Below are 23122 nucleotides of genomic sequence, written 5' to 3' on the forward strand. Positions count from 1 at the left end.
ATTGCCGTTTTCCTAATTAATAATCTTTTTCATGATATTCAAAAGTTCTAAAGGCTGCTGGGCTGGAGCAATAGTACAGCAGGTAGAGTGCTTGCTTTGCACGCTGCCAACCTGGATATGATCCTGGCATCCCATACGGTTCCCCAAGCTCAGCCAGAAATAATTCTTGAGGCCAGAGGCAGGAGTAACCCTGGAGCATCAGCAGGTGTGGTGCAAAGACAAAACCGAAAAAAGTTCTAAAGGCTGTCTCCCTCTGTCACTGGAAGAAAACCAAGACATCATCATCATGGAATTTCCAATTCACAGACTTCACAATTTTCATATTCTACACAAACAGATATGTTTGGCCCTTAAAATAAAGCAAAACCTAGATTCTCTTCTAAATGGTTATATAACAGCCATTTCTATATTTTAATATTTGTCAGAGGCAAAAACACATCAGTTCCAGGACTCATAAATATATGTGGGTCTATGGAGCTCGAGACAAATGACACAGAGACTGCTAATAAAGATACAGGATATGAAACACAGGCCTAAAAAAGGATGGAGGAGGGAAGAAGGAAAGGATTTTCAAATGATATATTCATTTGAAAATGCACAGCAGGTAGGGCATTTGCCTTGCACTCAGCCGACCCAGGTTCGATTCCTCTGTTCCTCTTGGAGAGCCCGGCAAGCTACCAAGAGTATCTCACCCACGTGGCAGAGCCTAGCTCCCCATGGCGTATCCGATATGCCAAAAACAGTAACAACAAGTCTCACAATGAAGATGTTACTGGTGCCTGCTCGAGCAAGTCACTGAACAACAGGACAGTGCTACAGTGCTATATTGCCTCTGTTTCACTATGGAAATGCTGACAGGCACTCAAGAAAATGCCCTCACCTCCTGGCCCCACAACCAAAGACCCTGTGGTGAAATCAGAGATGCAGCAAGGGAAAAAAGAAAACCAAGTTGGGTCATTAGAAAGACCAGAGACCAAGATTACTACAGTATTATTCTGTTCGAAAAGAGCACCATTTGGTAAAAGTGGGTCTATATACTCAAGAAGAATGTGTATTGTCACTTGCATTTATTGGTGGGCTGCCTCCAGAGTCAGTAAGTAAATGAAAATTCTTCTCACAAACTTTCTCCAAAGAGCTGAGGAGGAAGTCATGTCCTTGCAAACTTGGTACGAAGGCAAAGTGCCTAAGAGAAGTACCAGGAGCTGATGCTAAAAAGAGAACTCCTATCTCATGTTTATGCTCGTATGTACCCTCACTAAATGGAATGGAGGATGAATTCCTCATAGTAAAAGTACATTTCTCCCCATGAAAGATACATAAAGACATGATTTCTCTATTTGTAATGGTTTCTAGATTTTACATGTTGGTGATGAGATCCTGGGGGGAGCACCAGGAAAAGGTTCCCTATGTGAGTTTTGGTAATGCTCAGCACCACACCTGCCCTCAAATTCTACGGCACCTTCGTATTCAACAATTACAGTGAATTCCCATTAGACAGGGTAGTTATTGCTATGCACTGAATATTGGGGCTCTTTCCCCCAGATTCATACACTGACACCAAAGTCACGTTATTCTTCCATGACACCAAAGTCATGTTCTTTGGAGATGGGCTTTAGGAGGTTAGATCCTGAGAGTCAAGCACTCATGGATGGAATTAGAGTCCTTATTAAAAAGTAACCACAGAGGAACCAGAAAGAATACAGCAGGTAAGGCGATTGCCTAGCATGTGGGTGACCTGGGTTCCATTTCAGGAGTCCCATATGATCCTTGAGCTCACAGGAATGATTCCTGAGGGCAGAGCCAGGAGTAACTCCTGAGCAGGCTGGTTGTGGCTCAAACACCCTTCCACCCATGCATCCCAAAATGTGCCCAGAGATTTTCCTTGCATCCTCAGCACATAAGTACACAGCAAAAGGAAATCTGTCTGTGAATGAAAAAGTTCTTATCACACACAAATCTGCCAGTGTCTTAGTCTGATACTCCCCAGCTTCCAGAAGTGTGGAAAACAAGTTCTTGTTGTCTAAACCAGCCTCTGCTACTTGTTTTATTGCTGCACAAATGGACCAAGAATATTGTGACCGACAAATCACTGTGAATCCTGAGTTAGTGAAAACAGAACCACTCTTCCTAAAGGAAATATAGGACTCGGTTCCTACATGTTTCTGGTGATCTTTCACCAGCTAATCCACATGCAGCCTTATTTCTGTGTGCTTCTGTTGAAGGATACCTGATATGATGTGTAGCTGACTCATGCCACAGCACTCTCTCATGCCTGGACAAGCTCGACTGCATAAGGGACCCTGCAGCCCTCAATGTTGCTTAGAAATACAACTTAAGAGTCCTTCAGCTCTAGGCTTAAAGGTCATCTGGAGAAGTCACCAATAAAAACATACAAAGATATGAAAAACAAAACTGATACCGAATAGCTGACAAAAGGGCACTTGCTTACTAGAATGTGCAGAAAGGAGAATGAAGAGCTTTGCCTGATCCAGTCCTAGCTGGAGACCAGTCTATGGACAATTCTAGCCTGTTGAGTGTTCTGCACCTGACTGCAAATGACAACAACGAGGCCATAAAACACTGATTTGACAATTGCAAATATATTTGTAGCCAGAGTGGGCAAATTCAGAAAAAGTGAATAATGAGTATGTCTCAGTAGGGTCATGGATCGCAGCAACTCCCTCCAGGCTCACTATCACCTTTCTTCTCCCACTGGACAGTCAATAATGTGGAGTCAACGCTGTACAATGAGTGTTGTATACCTGGATTCTGAGCAACAAATGCCGGTTGGCATGCTCCAACTTCTTCTGCCGGTTTTCAAGTTCTTTTGCACGTTGCTGTTCTCGCTGCAGCTTTCTGATATAGTCAACAGATGCTTTTAAAATGGTTCCCTTGTTCCAGCGCATGTCTCTGTAAAGAAAATGGAAGGAAATGGACTTTTATAGGATTTGAGGCTCAATGAAAATTCAGAATATTCAGAGCATTCAATTTCTAAGGATATGGTAACAATTATAAGTTGATAATAGCTATCATTAGCTGAATGAATGCTGCCATGTGTTGAGCTCTGCCCACCCACTTCTTACACTTATCTTTCTTCACCCAGACAAGCACTTTGAAAGGGAGGGATGTTGTTGAAGTGTTGAAACAGATTAGCTGACTTGCCCTCGGTCACAGAGTTACTGTAAGGGAGAATCTGGGCTTAATAGGTTTGTTGATTATAAAGTATTTTTAAACACTATTCTAGGACTATTAAAGTTAATACACCCAGGGAGACAAAATTAAGCCATGGGTTTAAAAAAAAGTCTACCAAACCCCATATTTGATTAAATATGGAATGAATATGACATCACTGAATTTTTACCGTGCATTTTCATAGGAAAATTACCTAACCTTCTCTGTGTGTCCATTCCCTCATGTATAAAATGGTGATACCAAACTTGTTTAGTGGTCACATGTATATAAATTATTGAAATCATATGTACATGATATTTAGCATGCAACTCAATAGAGCAGACGGCATGGAAAGGACTGAACAGTTAGCTTTAAATGGCACTTCCCAGGTGCCAGGATCTCTGAAAAGTATTTTGTGGTTTATTTAATTATAACAACCTTGATGTGTAGTCACTGATATTACCCCCACTTTGCAAATAAGGAAACCAAGACACAGAGGAGATAAGTAACCCATTCAAGGTCACACAGCAAGAAACTGGTAAATTCAGGAAGCCTAGATAATCTTGCTTCAGAGTCTGTATCTTATTTCTAAACTGGGGGCCATATGAACCCCCAATATATTCAAGGAGGGGGGAACAGACAAAATCTCATAAATAGGAAGCTATAGCCATGGAAAAAAGTTTAGAAACACTGTTTTAAACCACAATACCATTGTTCCTATTATGTGATTGAGTCCTCAGAGCAACTAAACTAGGAGGGAATATTCAGACCCCATTTCTCTCTGTAATAGATGAGGAAAATGAAGCACAAGGTTTTGAGTCTTCTCCTCTAAGTCATGTGTTCCCTAAGGAACAGTTTTAGAATTCAAACCCAGGTAGACCAAGCTTAGTGACTTTTGTCAACCACTGTAGCTGAATGTACTCATCAAGGATAAAATTAAGGCTGCCATTAAACTGTAGGTAAAAATGAGTGAAAATACTGAGAGTACTCCAGAAAAATAGCTAAAAATGACATTATATTATTTAACATTTCTACAGGGCTTTAAATCATCTGGATCATTCAAAGATAAAACTTTGGATGATCACTGTAGCACTGTCCTCCTGTTGTTCATCGATGATCACAATCAAGGAAAAAGAAGAAAACAAATACCACTTCATAATTTACAGCTGCTAAAAGCTTATCGAAGTGTCAGGTGGGATGTGTGACAAAGGGCCATTAAAACAAGCCACCAAGTAATTGATCCTCATATGGGTTAGTTGACGAACAAAACAGAAGCTCTCCCATGAGAGGCAGAGTCACAGCCCCTGGAGAATTCCCTGAGGGTGGTCCCTGGGGTCCAAGCACCAAAGATGGCAACCCAGGGAAGTGTCCTGGGACACTCAAAGTGAACACAGAGCAACTTGCAGAGACCAAAGTAACAGAAACTTTGGCAGTCAGGGAGAAGTACAATGAAGTATGCCTTAACCAGACAGCAAGGTGAGAAACCAGCACTAAAATATGAAAAAGCAGCTCCTTCATTTTATTTATATATTTTTAAGGTGTGCTGATTTCAGCCTATTATCTTGGATTGTGCTTCCTTGTGAGACCCAATTAATCAATCAGGGATGCCATTTTGGTGTGTGTGTGTGTGTGTGTGTGTGTGTGTGTGTGTGTCTGTGTGTGTGTGTGTGTGTGTGTGTGTATGATAAGAGGGATGCTCTTTTCTCTTCACACAGTGTATACAGACCCCCAGTAAAAGGGTTTCATGTGGGGTAGAGAAGAGGTCAAGGGCCAAGACCCTAATCAACAATATGTTGTCTTCAGAGCGGCCTCAAAGGCCATTTCAAAACCCAGGTGTGGGACCCCCCCCCCCCCCGCCCCCAATAGAATTGGTCTATTTTATCTTAAAACAATTCCTACAATTAAAGATAATTATCAGTTCAGATTATAAACACATAAGTATTCTAATACAATGGAGAAAGAAGATATGCAAATAGAGGCTTTCTCTGCAGCCCCATAATTTCATAATATGTTACTAAAGAGATTCACATGCTACAGTTTAAAAGAATATGCTAAAAAGTGGAAGCTGATAAAGAACAGGAAAACGGGAATTCAATTTCAACTATCATGCAAGACTGACTATGGGAAATGAAGGTCACAGCCCCTTAGTAGTAGAATAAATCTGAGCTGCAGAACTGAGAATCTGAATAGTTTGAGTTCTGAAACGGCTTTCCTTGAAACCTGGGGAAAGCAAAACGTTGAAGATGGAAATTGTGCTTGAACATTCATCAAAACCACCTCACAATGGGGAATGGTTTTATTTTATTTTGCCACAAATTCCCTGACAATAATGTGAATAGCAAATTTAATAAGCCTTGCATGAATAATGCTTGATTTCATCTTTACATTTTATTAGGTAGCCAAAAGGTCATATTCAAAGGCTAATTTCATAGAATGCCGGTGGGAGTCATTAAAACGTATATATCCGCTAGCCCCTTACTTCAAATGGGCCAATTTCTAATGGATAAAAATTGTGTATTTGTTGTCCTATTTGCTGACGTGGCTGGCAAGAAAATTATCTTTACAACTATTATCTCTGAAATAAGGAACAGGAGAGAATCTGAAAGCTGAAATATAAATGAGCTGATCTGTACTTGTAAGAGGTTTATAAACTACTCTTAACCTCCTGGATTAGTAAAACAGAAAAGGCATGCAAATTTTCAAAAAATAATTGACCTCGGTCTATTGGATATTATTAAACCTGAGGTCTCCAGTATCCACTCTTAATCTGTCAATGTTAAACAAAAAGAGCCAACAAATCATACCTTAATGCTATTGATAGCTCTTTATTGCATGAACTGCTAAAATAATTAAATATCTTTTCATTTATATCTGAGGAGTCTCATTATTTAAGACAGACACCTTTTTACAAACAAAGCTAAATATCTTGTATGCAACACTTTTTTTGTAAATTCAGTTTTTCTTTTCAAAAATTTAGTTTGATAAAACTAAAAGAAAGGTATAGAAAGTATAAAAGTATATAGGAGTGGAACCTGAGGGGGGGGAGGGAGGGAGGGAGGATTTCTTTACTCTAGTTTTTATAACTCTGCACTTTTTTTCAACATGAAAAAACTTAAAGGCACAAAAAATATATGATGCAGATTAACATGCAATTGTACTCACGGATCATTTGACTTGGGAATCAAAGTACCTAGTTCTTTAATTCGGTCATTTATATTAAATCTTCTTCTCCGTTCAACTTCAAGGAAAGAGCACAGGAAAGGGCTATGAGTAGAAGTGCCACGGACCCATTTAGCAAATCTCATTAAAGACACATTCGCATTTAATTTCATCAGGACTGGACAAAGTAAACCTCAATTTGGTACTGAGGTAAAGGCACTTTTGAAAATGAACTTATTTCAAAAGAACTTTGACATTTAAAAGTCCTCAAGATACACAATTTCTCATATGTCCACATAATAATACTGAAAGTGAAGTTACTATCCTCAGTTACAAATGACAACACTACCTTGGAGTTATTAGGAATCTGGTAAGGATAGTAAGGAATAAAAAGGAAAGAACTAGAACTTAACCTTGGTCTTCCAGAGCAGAGAGCAGTGACCTTTCTAGAGGGTGAAGTTCTTTTAACTTTGCAAGCTAAAAGGCAATACTGAAGATATTATGTATGGACTAATATAAGGGAATAGAATGGATTTTGAAAATATTAAAAATATAATTATTTAATTAAATAAATATTTTTGCAATGTAGTTAGTGATAAACATTGCCAAACTTTTTATTTTTAATCACTTAGCATTATAAAAAAGATTTTGAGCTCATCTGTCTGTCTGTCCTCCCGTTGTTCATCGATTTGCTCAAGTGGGTCCAGTAACGTCTCCATTGTGAGACTTCTTGTTACTGTGTTTGGCATATTGAATACTCTCGGTAGCTTGCCAGGCTCTTCGAGAGGGGCGGAGGAATCGAACCCAGCTCGGCCGAGCTGGCTGTGCGCAAGGCAAATGCCCTACCACTGTGCTATCACTCCAGCCTAAAGGTAAAGGCCCTCCCGTTGTTTGTCGATTTGCTCGAGCTGGCCCAGTAACGTCTCCATTGGAGACTTTGTTGTTACTGTGTCTGGCATATCGAATACATCATGGGGAGCTTGCCAGGCTCTGCCGTGCGGGCGAGATACTCCCGGTAGCTTGCCGGGCTCTCCGGGAGGGGCAGAGGAATCGAACTCTGGTCAGCCATGTCGGCTGCATGCAAGGCAAACGCCCTACCGCTGTGCTATCGTTCCAGCCCATAGGCCATTAAAAAGCTCATAGGCCATTAAAAAGTCCATGCTATGCCTCAACATGGCCAAACAGAAATGAAATGTAAGTTGTATCTATAATTTTTGTTTTCTAGTAGCCTTGTAAAAAAACTTTGAGAGTAACATTAATTTTAATACTTTAATAACCAAATATATTCAAAATATTGTCATCTCCATATGCAATCAGAATAAAACACAAATTTGGTATTCAGTATGCTTTTCTTTATACTATGCATTAAAAATCTCTTAATATGTATTTATGATCCATCACAATTTGTACTAGCCACATATCAAGTGGTCAATAAGCAGATATGGTAAGTGACTATGTTATGGGAGAGTATAACCCTAGGAGTTTAGAGTAGCTTCCATCACCTAAAAGCATTCCTGTTTACTAATTCAGTAGTCTATTCAACTAAATTGTCATCATAAGGGATGGTGAAATAATAAAGCATCTGCATTAATAAATGCTTCCATATTATCTAAACAGTCAAACAATGTAAGAGCTAAGCAAGTAGGCTAAAATTAATATTTATTTCAAATATATTATAACTAAAATAAATTTACATCTGACCCACAAATATTCTATGCGCTTAGATAAGTAATTGTATAAAATTCACTTAATAAAGAAAGTGCATTATTATTAGATTTCAATAAAATAGGAATAGTAAGACATTCATGGGTCTGAAAGAAATTTTTGGATTTTGCATATTGTAATTAATCTCTTCCAAAGACATAAATTCCTGTTTTGTTCTAAACACATGATAATCACAAAAATTCAAACAATCTTTAAGTATATTAAATAAGATAAATGATGATCTAAGATTTGACTATTGTTACAAATTTTAACAAGGGGGCCGAAGCAGTAGTACAGTGAGTAGGATATTTGCCTTGTATGCAGCCACCCCGGGTGGGATCCCCGGCACCCCCAATGACCCCCCAAGACTGCCAAGAGTCATCCTGAGTATATAGTCTGTAGACCTTGAGCACTGTCATGTGTGGCTACAAAATAAAATAAATACATACATAAATAAAAAGTTTATCAAGCCTTTGTGATTATTTCTAAGTATAGGACACAGTTCTTGGGACTCTCCTGACATTTATTTCCTGGTGATCTCTTTTATACCTCAGGATTCTGATTAAGTGTAAGAGTATCAATGTAAGATCAATGATGCTTTTACTCTTGTTTCCAGTCTAGAAATCTCTGTGTCGAGATTCACTCATCTCACTGACTACAAGTTATCTCCAAATGGCCTAAGCTAGGCCCCTGAAGTCCAAACAATTGTTCTCATCTTTCCTACCCAAATCAGCTCCCACCTCACTTACTCTCACACTTTCCCAGTGACATGACCCATAGCCTAAGAATTAATTCTGCACCTCTCACCATCCCACATTTCATTGTGTCTACCTCTCATGGCTCTACAAAGTAAATACAGAATCTGTCACTTCCAACCTCACTTACTACCCAATGGAAGCTTCCGGCATTTTCTGCCTAGACGACAGCAATCCTCCAGATCCCTGCTTCTCTAGGCTCCTCCATTCTCTATCACATTTGGTCTCTAGAATATAAAAGCCAGAGGGATCCTGCTAAAACCTAAGCCAGACCATGTCAATCCTTAGCTCAAACCCCAGATCTCTACTTCCATGGTCGGAGATGGGGAGGGCACTGCTGAGCAGAGGTCAGGAGGCTGGTCCCTTCTGTTCTCAGTCAACCAGGCTGACAGTTCAGTGCAAGGGCCCAAGGATATAATGCTTCTCCTCGGTGCCAGTGATTACCCAGAACACCCAAGCATTGCACAGGGAGGGGCAAGGGGGCATCCAGAGATGCACCTGGCAGCATTCGGAGGGGCCATGCAATGCCATCACCCGCAAGGCATGTGCCTTAGCCCCTGTTTCCCTCCCACTCCTCCTTTTTATCTCACCTAGAACAAGTTCTTGATGTGTCTTACGAGGGCCCAGAAGACTCCCTTCCTCTAGTTCTTCTTCCTGCTCCGCATCTCATGCACACCTTCTATTTTGACTTGTCTATGTTCCTCTCTTTTACCTGCAGTATATTCTTGCTATGCCCCCAACCAAGACATATTCCCCAACTTGTAACTTGCTGTTTCGCTCTGCCTGGACACTCTTCCACCATATGCCCTAATAACTCTGTCCTCTGCTCCCTAAGCAGAGACTCAGATTCACTTACGAGCCTTCCCTTCACTACCCTACGTTGACAGAATGCCTGAGACCAGCCTCACATTTATCCCCTTGTCTGCCCTTGACTCCTCACAGGACCATCCACAGCCAAATTATTGTCCATAACTCTTGCATTCCAAGCACCGTATGTGCTTTGGCACGTAGCCAGCTATCATAAGAATGTAAGTTTTGGTGGAGGTTGGGTCACACCTGGCTGCGCTCAAGGGCTATCCCTGGGTCTGTGCTCAGGGCTGCTCACTATTGACAGTTTTCAGGAACCGTACTGCAGAGCTGGGTGATCACACCAGGGCCAGCTGCATGCAGCACAGGCTCCTTGCCCTTGAATTCTCTCTCCAACCCATTAACTATATATTAAGCAAAGCATAAGAAGTAGATTCAAATTTTAAAAAATCATTCTGCATCTATCCTTTGTCACATAAGACCACATGGGGCTGGAGAGATAATACAGTGGGTAGGGTGCTTGCCTTGCACCTGGCTGACCCAAGTTCAATCCCAGGCACCCCATATGATCTCTGGAGCACCCACACAAGAAGACCTAAGCCCAACTGGTGTGGCCCCAAAACAAAACAAACAAAAACAGCATCTTCCCTTCTCTGTAGATTTAGTTACCACATTCTACTTTTACTTTAGTGCCTTTCTCCTTATGTACATGATCATTAATGTTACAAATGTGATTCACCTGCAAACTCTGTCAAAAATTCTAAAAAAGTTTGTAAAGAAAAAAGGAGACACCAATTCTAAATACCAATATGCCTGAGGAAAATGCCATGGCTGACTCGTAGGTCTCCCCAATACGCGTATTTATAGAAACACGAAAACACACACAGCAAAGCCCACACAGTCTGCTATTCTTACATAATGGAATACTACACATCTAATTCTGCCGCTGATTCTTCTCTCAGATATACTGCAGACGTCTGTTTAAGTCAGGAGGAATACTGATCCCATTCTTCCTCAGAACACAGAGTAGCCTGCAGATGGATGCACCATAACTTACAAGTACTTCTATAATTGACCTACACATGATAAATATTCCAACTACTTTTTTTAATGATTGTTATGAATCTGGGCTGGAACAATAGCACAGCGGTAGGGCGTTTGCCTTGCACGCAGCTAACATGGCTGACCCAAGTTCGATTCCTCCGCCTCTCTCAGAGAGCCCGGCAAATTACCGAGAGTATCTCGCCCACGCGGCAGAGCCTGGCAAGCTACCTGTGATGTATTCGATATGCCAAACACAGTAACAACAAGTCTCACGATGGAGACGTTACTGGGCCCGCTCGAGCAAATTGATGAACAACGGGAGGACTGTGATGTGCACCCGTGATGTTATGAATTTTTTGTCAACATGCATGCGTGAAGTATCCTTTTTACAGTAACTAGATGTATATATACATATATATGTGTGCGTACACACACACACACACACACACATATATATACCCTTTTTTTGTTTTCTTTTGTTTGGGGGTCATACTGAGATGTGCTTGTGGCTTTGTCCTGGCTCTGTGCTCAGGGACCACTCACAGTGCTGAAGATTAAATCAGGGCTGGTTGCATGCAACCATCTATCACTGTACTATCACTCTGACCCCGCAAACATCAATGCTTGCTCATCTATTCTGTTTGCTGGCCCTGACCAAAATATAAGTTTATACTAATGGGAAATCTACCTTCCATTTCACATCTATATCATTCAATAAATAGCCACGCATGAGTCCATAAAAGTATTCTTTTGCACATTCAGGAATTTACTCTTGCAAGGTAAAGTCCTAGAGGAATAAGAGCTATGCAATGGTTAATTTCCAATAATTAGAGGAGATTTTAAATATCGTTTTATCACCCAGAGTTTTAGCTTGCTGTACTTACACTTTATTGACAACCCAGTGGTGTCACTTTACCACATTTTAGTTAAGTAAATTTTTGATAAGGACTAAATTATTTAGATAATTGATCTTATTTATTTTGCTTTGTCTTGGTGGGGGTACACACCAGCAGTGCTCAGGCTTACGCCTAACTATGCACTCAAGAGACCACTACTGGTTGTGGTGGGGGTGCTCAGAGTATGGGGTACCACAAACTGAACTCAGATCAGCTGCATACAAAGCAAGTGCCTTATTTGCTATACTAACTATCCAAACTCTATAAAGTATTTTATATATTTTTTTGGCTTTTTGGGTCACACCCGGCGATGCACAGGGGTCACTCTTGGCTCTGCACTCAGGAATTATCCCTGGCGGTGCACAGGGGACCATATGGGATGTTGGGAATCGAACCTGGTGTGTGCAAGGCAAACGCCCTGCCTGCTGTGCTATCACTCCAGCCCCAGTATTTTAAAAGAAGAAATGTATCTTAGGGTAAAAATAACTTAGAAACTAGAGGACTCAGAAAAGCAAGTACGTAACTTTTGGCTAAAAGGTTAAAAGTGTCACAGGCCTAAATGGGAATCAGGAAGAGCAGTAACTGGCTAAAGGGAAGACTCATCCTCCCGGACCTAGTAAGCTCATTTCTCATGATTTAACCCAGAGAAACTGCTGTCCACAGAGAAACATTCACGCACATCTTTGCTACGAGCATGCTTAAAACTGGAGAAAACTCCAAGCAATCTCAACACCTAGCAGCAGATAATCCTCTGTGAAATACGTGAAGCAGTTTTCCTTAAAAGTAAATGATTGCCACTCAATGCCTCTTTTGCAAACCACAACACTGAAAAGGAGAGAGAGAACAAAGGGGAATGCGCTGCCACAGAGGCAGGGTGGGATGGGGAGGATGGGGGGTGGGAGGGATACTGGGACCCGTGGTGGTGAAAAATGGGCACTGGTGGAGGGATGGGTATTCGATCATTGTATAATTGAAACCCAAGCACAAAAATTTGTAAGTCTACAACTGTACCTCATGGTGTCTCACTAATAAAAATTAAAAAAAAAAAAGTGAATGTCTAGATTCATCGTGGCAAAAGATCTTCCGAGTGTGGTATTGAGTTACAAAACAAGCAGCCCTGGAACACGGACAACAAACACAAAACAAAGCTTTTCTCTGAGTGGTGCTTGTCTGTATTCTTAAATACAGAGAGAAAGAAGCTGAGAAGATTCATATAGCATATGGCAAAGGGGTAAGGGGAGGCTACCTGAGGATAAGAAGAGAACGCTGGCCTTATTTTATTATCCTTATAAGGTCAAGCAGTTATACCGAACTCTTATACTTAAAAAACAACTTAGAAAAAAAGATGACAGTCAACTACAGGACTAGAAAGTCATATACACGGGAACTATCTTCTACTTTTCAGCTTAATCCTTTGCATATTAATTACCCTGTCATCTCTCTTGTTTATGAAATAAAATGATTTAAGTCTTCACAGGAAAGAGCTTGAATAAATAGGTATGTATAAAATAGTATTAAAATAATATTTAGTTTTTAAAGGCACAGGTAAGATCAGAAATGAGGAAAACTGTTCTACCACGTATTACGGCCCCTCCAGTAGGTTTCTTCTTTTTTTCTCTTCCAAATCTCACTGGAAAAGGAGATAAGCCATAATCCCCTTTTGTAAATAAACTCCAGTGTGAGCAAAACTTATAATTGGGTAGTTGGGAATCAACTTTCACACACACACCAAAAAAAAAAAAATTATACATATATATGTATATATATATATATATATACACATACATATATATCACTATGAACAAGGAAAATAAGTACTTTTCAGGACATGAAAACAAATATATATTAAAAAATTACAATTAGTTCTGAGAAAATAAAAGGCATGATTTTTGTGAAATGCATATTTTCACCCACTAAATGTACCTTTTTCAACTAGAAAAATTAACTTTTTTCCAACATACCGATATAAGCGGAAACAATAATTTCAACAATATCGTTAACATAAATTAACTTACTCAAGTTGTGATTGTCCTTTTTTTGCCTTTCTTTAGCCAATGCTCTCGCTTCAGACTCTGTGGGGAAAATACACGCTGTGCACGTGAATGAAGCAATTAGAAAGTGGAACTGTTCAAGGCACACAGCAATGTAAACTACAAACATTTCACTTTTCTAGGCATAAGAATGATTCATTGACTCCATTAAGTATGAATTGATTTTTTTAAAAAAATTATGACTTTTAGAAACCTCACAGATTTTTCTAAAGAAATCTATATTAGACTGCAAAAACTCATCTCTCATAAAACTACCCCTCCCCACAAAATAGCAAAAATTCAAACATTCAAACATACCACAAAAATACAGACAAATTATGAAAGAAATTAGTACCTGGAAAACTACAGACATTTGCCGCTAATAGTTTATAATCAGGAGTCAAATTTTCTTTTAGGGTAATGCAACTCTTCCATCTGTCTTGGAGAGTTTTTAATACACTGATATGAAATCCCAACTTTAAAAAGCAAATATAAAAAGGTGCCTGTTGAGGTGGCTCGGGGTGGGGGTGGAGGGTGGGAGAGGGAATCGGGGAACTACTGGTGGAGGAAAATTGATTCTGGTGGGGGGTCTGTGATGGAACATTATACCTCTAAAGCTCACCATGAACAGCTTTGTAAATCACAGTACTTTAATAAAATAAAACTGAGGGGGGTAGTGGGTGGGGGGGGGAGGGGAGGAAACTAGTCAGGGAGGTTCCTAAATTGGATCTCTAATTGAGTCATGGAAATGAAGTCAACTTTACACAAGGAACAAGGTTCCATTAGAACCTGTTAGAATAAAATTATTTCTAATGACCTTTAGGAACAATTATTTATTAAACTGAAATAATTTTTTAAGCGTGCATATACAGACTATGCTCATATCTATCTATATATCTACATTTCCCCCCTTTTTTGTCAAATGATAGGCAACTTTTACTTACACATTCTTTTGTTTAACAATATCTTAGTTTTATTGTCTTTTTTTAAAAGGCAAGTTTTAGTTATTCTTTGGTGCTGGTAATCAAATACAAGTCCTTATGCGTACAAGGTTTGTGCTTTGATTTTAGCTGTACATATGAGCAGTTGTCTGATTTTTGAGGATACAATCATAAATATAATTTTAAACTGTACTTATATAAAGGGCTGGAGCAACAGCACAGCGGTAGGGCGTTTGCCTTGCGTGCAGCCGACCCGGCAGAGCCGGGTTCAATTCCTCTGCCCCTCTTGGAGAGCCTAGCAAGCTACTGAGAGTATCTCGCCTACACGGCAAAGCCTGGCAAGCTACCCGTGACATATTCAATATGCCAAACACAGCAATAACAAGTCTCACAATGGAGACGTTACTGAGCCCGCTTGAGCAAATCGATGAACAATGGGACGACAGAGCTACTCATGAAAAAATATTATTCTTACTCTAAATTAATCATTTCTCAGTTTTAAAATATAGGTTTTATTTGGCCACATTTTCTTAAACTTACAGCACAAATTTCCTTCCCCATTTGTTGGCTTTCTGTGGTTTAATTAATTTTTAATTCAAAATTTAAAATACAGTATTTTATCCTGTCACGAATTCTTGAAGAAGTGTGTTTGTCACCCTTGATCAGAACAGGAATTCTCTGCATCAAATCCATATTCCACGTTCTGTTGGCCCAATCATTCAAGACCCAATACAAAGGGGGATGAGGTGGGGATCGTAAGCTGTCCTTACAGTTTTAATATAATTTTATTGTGCTTTCATGGTCCAAATCTTTCCTAAGGCATCAAACAAAATGGCAAAATAGGTAATTTCACAGTTGCCTCAAGAGCATACAATACTCATTTTTTTTTTACTCAACAATTTTTCTGTCCATGTAATATAGCAAAAATAACAAGACAGATACGAAGATGTGAGAAATACACTCTTGCTCTATCCCAACTATGGGCTAGAGTGTGTGACAAAGAAAATTTCAGATATCAGGGTTCTGAAACTGAAACGCTCTACGGGTTTGGCAAGTTGTATCAACACCAGATTCAGGGGTGATACTTTACAACTGGAAGTGCTGACAGCTTTGCCCATGCCAAAAAGAACAACAGCCCCAGACAGACATGATGTGAGTCACGGGATGATGGAGGTAAAGAGCAAATGGTTATCCTAATAAACTGCAAGGTGGAACCTGCAAATATAAATTCTAAAAATAGCACACAGGAAACCGTCATCAACTATAATGTAGATCACAGAACCTCAGTGAATAAAAGTTTTTTCAAAAAAAAAAAAAAAAGAAAAGGAATATGCTATAGGTATTTCATTCCTGTTTTAAACAGTCTGTGGTAAAACTGATTTTTTTTTTTGTTTTTGCTTTTTGGGTCACACCCGGCGATGCTTAGGGGTTACTCCTGACTCTGCACTTCGGAATTACTCCTGGCGGTGCTCAGGGGACCATATGGGATGCTGGGAATTGAACCCACGTTGGCCGCGTGCAAAGCAAACGCACTACCTGCTGTGCTATCATATCGCTCCAGCCCCTAAAACTGATTTCTTTAAAAAAAAAAAAAAACACTCAGTATTTTAGCCATTGATTGCATCAACGTGAAAAAAAAAAAAGTAAAAAAAAGTTCTGGAATTTGGAAGTAGTCAGGAGGTCACTTTGCTTCTCAAACAATCAACAGCACATCCGCAGTATAGGTCATATTTGCTCAACAGTTACCTGTTAGCTCCCTTTTGATGTTGGGAAGGTTTGCTGGACACGAGTTGCTGATGGTAATACCGGGAGGGGGCAGGCTTTGGTTTCCATAAAGATCAATCAAATTTCCAGACACAGGTAACTGCAAAGAGAAACAGTGGGAGAAATGTGTCCTTGCATTACTCTTAAGTTATTAAGATAAAAGATAATGACATCGTCCAGGTTTAATTTAAAGGAAATGGTTTGTACAACAAGTTGTTATTTTTTGAAATTAAGATAAGCTATTCACCTTCATCTTCACTCACAAATGCATTTTTGTAATTAGTTCCCTTAAAAAGAAAAGAGAACCCATATTTTACACATATACTAAGTGGTTATACAATTTAGTTCACGGGCTTACTTTTTACCATGGAGGCAATGACTAATATGGAAAATGCTTTATCTAGTATATCTTTATGTAAAAGATTTTCTACAAGAAAATATTGGCTATCTTTATAAAATAGGGCCCAAAGTGGTTACTATTCACCAAAATAAATTGTTTGATCAATCAATTTCCTACTTTCTATCTCTTCTCCAAATTTTCTCTCTCTCTCTCTCTTTTTTTTAATCAGAAGTATCCTTGTTCTTAAAAGCAAAAGCAATTTTCCTTGAAGCTGAAATTTTTCACAAAGCCACAAGAGGGAGCTCACTGACTTTAAAAAAATATATTTTTTTTTATATATATATATTTTTAAAAAAATCCTTTCTAAGCTAGTTTAAGATTGTTTTTCTCTAGTTATGTCTTAGATATTCCAGCGTAGGCAAACAGTGGTTTCTTAACACTAACTTACGTATGTCATTTATTCATTTCCCTGCTAGTTCATTTCAATTCCTTTTCAGGAAGGAAATGTTTAAATACTAACTACAGGGAAATTTCTCACTATTTCCATCACAGAAACTTTCCATTCCCAACTGAATTCAAACAATTCCTAGAGCTATTATTACCCAACCATATTTTTGTGTCAGTTACCTTTTTACCATATTCTCTTAGTTTCAGACTGGATAGCCTTTGAAGTATTAATAAAATGTTGAAAATATGAACGAAATAAAGATAGAATCAAATGTGTCCTTCCTTTGGTAGTTATCAGCCATTTCTTCCTAACACAACTTTTAAACGAACACACTAGAAACTAAGACTGTAGCTAAGGAGAGGGCTCTATTTCCCAACAAGTTGATAAGACACTCTGCGATGAGCGGGAGTTGAAAGACAAGGAGAACAGAGGTTCTCAGGCTACACATTACCTCTTCCATTCTGCCTCTTACTGCTTTTCTCAGGCCATACTTAAATCCTGAACATAGGATGCAAACTATATTCCCTATTAGACATATGCATACCAGAAAATGTGATCATTTAAAATGCCTTTGAAACACATTTCAAGGCCTTCTTTTGCTAAGAAACTGATACAAAGTGACTTTGATTATATGCAACCATTTCACTGTTGTTGCTTTTGTAAATTATTTTTTAATTTTTTTTAAATTTTGGGGCCACACCCAGCAGCAGTACTTAGGCCTTACTCCCTGCTTTGTATTCAAGAATCCCTCCTGGCGGTGCTTGGGGGACCTTGCTCAGAGCCAGGGGTCAAGCTGAAGTTGGCCACATGCGAGGGACGTGCCTTGTGCCTTGTATTATCTCTATGGCCTTCACTGAGTATTTTTATGAAATAAATAATCTTTACAGAATAAGTCTTGCTCTGTGTATGTTCAGTTTATTCTTTTCAGCATAGCACAGTAAAACAAGCAGGGCTCACGACCGGAAGAGAGTCAGAAAGTGGAAACTTGTAAATCTGCCAGGATGTTTGATAAATAAATATCCAAATTCTATACTTTTAGCTCTTATGTTTCTGAAGTTTCAGATTTGGGATGAACTACAAGACATTTCTTTTTTTAAAAAATCAAAAATGTAAATTTAAATATTAATGCAATAGCCCAAGAAAGAACTATTCACCAAGTTCTAGAAATACAAATCATATATTTTGTGTGTATGTATATGTGTGTGCTTGTGTGTGTGCCCTGTATATAAAACATGTTACTGTGTTGTGACAATCTGCCAGAGAATAAATAATGGGCAAGTAGGCTAGTTTTTAAAAAAGGAACCTCTGAGACTGGCATACATCAAAAAGAACAAAAACAACCAGTGCTGGTGCAGATGTGGGGGAAAAGGGACTGTCATTCATTGCTAGTGGGAATGCCAATTGGTTCAACCTTTTTGGAAAGAAATATGGTCATTCCTCAAAAAAAAAAAAAAAAAAAAAAAGAAATTGAACTTCCATATGACCCAGAAATACCATTCCTGGAAAAATATTCTGGAGGCCCCCAAAATGCAGCTGAATTTCCATCTGCTTCTTCTGTGTTCATTGCAGCACTATTCATAATAGCCAGAATCTGGAAACAAGCTGAATGCCCAAGAACAGAGGACTAGACAAAGAAATTATAGTGCATTTACACAATGGAATACTATGCAACCGCCAGGAAAAATGAAGTCACGGAATGTGCTTTTAAATGGATGGAGAAGGAGAGTATCATGCTGAGTAAAATGAGTCAGAAGGAGAAGGACAGATATAGAATGATTGGACTCATTTGTGGGACATTAAAAAAAATCATAATTTGAGACCAATAATCAAGGACAGCAGAAACAAGGGCGAGGAAGACTGGTCACCGGCTGGAAGCTTGCCACAAGTAGTGGTGGTGGTGTGTGGGGAGAGCATTAGGAAAGAAAAGGGACCACTAGGACAATGCTAGTTGGAAATGATCACTCTGGACAAGAACTGCGTACTGAAAGTAGGTAAAGGGACAAACATCATAACTTCTTATTACCTGTAGTGCAGATCATAATGCCAAAAGAAAAGAGCGAGAGACAGACAGACAGACAAAGACAGAGACACAGAGACACAGAGACAGAGACAGAGAGAAGAAAAGCACCTGCCATAGAGGCAGGCTGGGGTCAGTGGGTTGGGAGGGAGAATGGTGATGGGAAACATACATTGGTGAAGGGACTGATGTTGGAACACTGTATGACTGAAACTGTGTATTTCATGGTGATTCAATTATGTTTTTTAAGAGTATTTTCTGAGGCTGGAGTAGTCAAGCTTATCATTTGCAGGTGTGAGATTCTGAGGTTGATTATAAGCACTGGGCAGCCTCTTGTATATCACCAGGTATAGTTCTGGTGATCCCCAAACACTGACAGACCCAAGCAGCATTGCATTTCTAGGCCCACGACAGAAGTAGCAGGTCCATACTGCTGGCTTAGTATCACCAGGATAGCCTGGGAGCCCCACTCTCCCAAAACCCCATACCCAGCCTCCTCCTCAAGGACAATGAAATAAGAAGAAGAAAAAAGAAAGAGGAAGAGGAGGAAAGAAGAAGAAAGCAGAAAGCAGAAAAAAGGAAAGAATGAAAGAAAGGAAGAACAGAAGGAAGAGAGAGAAAAAGACAAGAAAGAAAGAAAGAAAGAAAGAAAGAAAGAAAGAAAGAAGGAAGGAAAGAAATGAAATGCAAATGAGCAATATATGTACACCAAAACCATTTTATTTTATTTCTTTGATGTTAATTTTTACAGTGGCAAGTATCAAATTCAGGACCTCCCATGTACATGCAAGTGCTTCATTGCTAAGCTTCATCTAAAGCCCCTGTAACTCTAAACTGCATAGATAACCTGAGTATTAACCTTTCCTGGACCACAGTGTATTTTCTCAGCATACTCTAAAAATAAGTGGTCTGTGTCACTGTCACTGTCCTCCCGTTGTTCATCGATTCGCTCGAGCGGGCCCAGTAACACTGTGAGACTTGTTAACTGTGTTTGGCATATTGAATACCTCACGGGTAGCTTGCCAGGCTTTGCCATGCAGGTGAGATACTCTCGGTAGCTTGCCAGGCTCTCTGAGAGGGCAGAAAAATCGAACTCAGGTCGGCAATGTTGGCTGCATGCAAGACAATTCAGAGAGAGAGAGAGAGAGAGAGAGGCAGAGGAATATAGACAATGGAAGAATTGAAAAACCATACATGAGATAGAGCCAAAGATACCAAGGATAGGCTGGAAATAAGGAGAGAAAGAAGAGGAGAGAGAGAGATAGATAGATAGATAGATAGAGAGAGAGAGAGAGTAGAAGGCGAGAGACTGGGAAGACAAATGGACAGACAAGCAAGACTGGAGAAATGGATGGAGAGGAGTTAATAAATAACTAAGATCAGTAGCAAGGATTGACAGCAGAGCAGGGCTGGAAGGGAGAGGAATTAAAATCTGTAAAAAGATGGCTTATCAGGCATTCTACTGAGGTCAGACATCATCGCTTCCAATTGAAGAAGCAGTTTATAAGCCTCTATCTAGTCCTTGAAAAGATTTTCTGCTTCAGCGTTTTCAATACTTGCTGATTAGGAGTGGGCAGCCGGGAGCCTGCCAAAATCCTCGTTTGGGGAAAATAGCATTTTGTGGGTGCCTACTCTGGACAAGGCAGAGGACCAGAAAGGCAATTTTATGGTAAGGAAGGTCACAGTTTTTGCAATGCTTGAACAGAGAAATTTTTGGTAGAAGGTTCATAAGTATTGGCATGTGGTGTAGCCATTGTCAACTTGCTGCTATTAGCTAGTTAGAAACTAATTTTCTACTCCAGTTCGAGTTCCAGTAAGTACTGAATTCTGGGCTGGAGAGATAGTACATCGGGCAGGGTGCTTGGTCTGTACGCAGCAAACCAGGGTTCTATCCCAGGCATCCCATATGGTTCTCACCCCTACTCCAAGCACCACCAGGAGTAATTCCTGAACACATATCCAGGAGTGACCCCAAGAATCACTGGGAGTGGCCCCCAAACCAAAAATAAATTAATTTAATTAAAAAAAATTTTTAAAAAGAAACTGAACTCAGAACCTTAACGTGAACTGAGCACGGAGGATGATCCAAGTCTTTACAAGTGAAAACTCAGCTGTTCAGAGCCACATAGAATGTCACACTTATCAGTGCAGCAAGTATAGCATGTACCTGAAAGTCAGACTCAGATTAAGATCCTGCTGATGCTAACCTGCCGTGTGATATGAACCTCTGGGACGTGGTGGCCCCTTCAGACAGTGGCAATTGCATCACTCATCTCAGAGTTTTGGAAGCATTAAATATGATAAAATAGATGAAACCGTGCCTGCCATTTAAGTAACCGATAAGCTGAGAGGCTCAGTAATGTAATCTTCTAGAAAAGACAGCATTGGAGGGTGGGGTAGGAGCCTGGCAGTACAGCATATGCCTCAACTGTGTGAGCCCTAGGTTCAGTGCTTGGTACTGCAAACAAAACAAAACAAACACTCTCCTCCCCTTGTTCATCGATTTGCTCGAGCGGGCCCAGTAACGTCTCCATTGGAGACTTTGTTGTTACTGTGTCTGGCATATCGAATACGTCACGGGGAGCTTGCCAGGCTCTGCCGTGTGGGTGAGATACTCTCAGTAGCTTGCCGGGCTGTCTGAGAGGGGTGGAGGAATCGAACCCGGCTCGGCCGGGCTGGCTGCATGCAAGGCAAACGCCCTACCACTGTGCTATCGCTCCAGCCCATTTGGCACTGCAGAAAACAAAAATAATAATAAAGCACTTTACTGGACTGTCAAGCTAATCTTTATCGATCAGCAGAAGCAATTGCTACCTTTTTAACTGCTGAGTATCCCGTCAACAATTAGACAATTTTTAAGGGACTATGAGTTGCAGGTCTGAAGGGACTACTCATTCGCCCAAATCTTTATTGAGGAGGACAGAGCCCTCAGGAGGACATCTGTCAATGTCTATATATATCTGGTTATTATAGTTAGTATGTGTAGCTGGGGGGTGAGGGAGAGAAGGGAGAAGGGTGCTCAGGGCATGCCATAAGAGGCCAGAGATGCTGCTGGACATCCTTCAATGACTGTTCCAATCAAGATTTATCCATCTCCCAGTCTAATAATGCCTAGTCTGGGAGACTATGTTCTACACAGTAGCTTTTGTTCTAATACTAATGGCTGTAAGTTCTTGAAGCAATTAAAAAGTATGATTAGTTAAAATAATATGGCTTTTAACTAAAAATAGTCTCCTAGCCATGTATATTTTAAGATAGGACCTTATGGTTACTTTTCTGGGTTCAAAAACCTCCCCCATAAAACACAGTTAACTCCATAATTAGGTCAAAGTAATATGTAGCTAGGTAAGGCAGAAGAGGCATCTTCTGTTAACAAAAACATGATTTCTATCTCCTTAAAAAAAAAAAAAAACAGAACTGGGAAGGGGCTTGAATCACACCTGGCTATACTTAAGGCTTTCTCCTGGCTCTGTGCTCACATTATTCATGCTTTGTGCTCAGGGGAGCAAATACAGTGCAGGGAATAGAATCAGAATCAGCTGCATATAAGGCAAGTGTCTGACCCCTAATATCTTTCTTCGGCCACTCTCCTCTGTTTCTACCCAGCCTTCACCTAATGGTAGAGACTCTCTTGCACCACCGTGCACAAGCTGTGAATAGATGGATGAAATTCACAGACTAATTGGGACAAATAATGAGAAAACAGATGTGCTCCAAACTTTGGCTCCAACAAAATGAATATTTTTCCAAGTAAATGATAATTATAAAATATTATCAGTTTTTTTCCTAGAGGGATGGGGCCCTTCTCTGAATATCAATTGGGTACTGTTAGCACAAGTAAACTGGGACTTTTATGCTTTGTTTGTGATGGTACAAGAGGGCCCTTGTGTTCTCAGAATAGTTATTTCTAGACTCCAATTCCCTTAGGATAGTTCCCTCTCTAAGTGTTCCTTTCACTTTTTTTTGAGTAATTAACTTGAAATAAAGCATTTCAAAGAATCATAAGGGGGAAAAAAGTTCAATATGAAGAACATTAACTTTGAACT

The 23122-nt window shown here is 39.8% G+C and overlaps 1 protein-coding gene across 9 annotated transcripts in view; it reads right to left on the reverse strand.

Moving 5' to 3' along the window:
• The window catches only part of MITF (melanocyte inducing transcription factor), a 251667-nt gene that overhangs the window by 6366 nt on the left and 222179 nt on the right, over nt 1-23122 (reverse strand). For 5 of the 9 annotated variants that reach the window (XM_056108010.1, XM_056108015.1, XM_056108009.1 and 2 more), the window contains 4 exons: nt 16254-16371; nt 13552-13626; nt 6334-6409; nt 2763-2910 (listed from right to left, as the gene is read on the reverse strand). In XM_056108010.1, the coding sequence (XP_055963985.1) occupies nt 2763-2910; nt 6334-6409; nt 13552-13626; nt 16254-16371 (417 nt within the window). The remainder of the gene's footprint in view (nt 1-2762; nt 2911-6333; nt 6410-13551; nt 13627-16253; nt 16372-23122) is intronic. The other 4 variants (XM_056108012.1, XM_056108011.1, XM_056108014.1 and 1 more) reach the window with 1 other exon arrangement.

This window comes from Sorex fumeus, unplaced genomic scaffold (genome assembly GCF_029834395.1).
Source record: "Sorex fumeus unplaced genomic scaffold, SorFum_2.1 ptg000191l, whole genome shotgun sequence".
NCBI classification, from domain to species: domain Eukaryota; kingdom Metazoa; phylum Chordata; class Mammalia; order Eulipotyphla; family Soricidae; genus Sorex; species Sorex fumeus.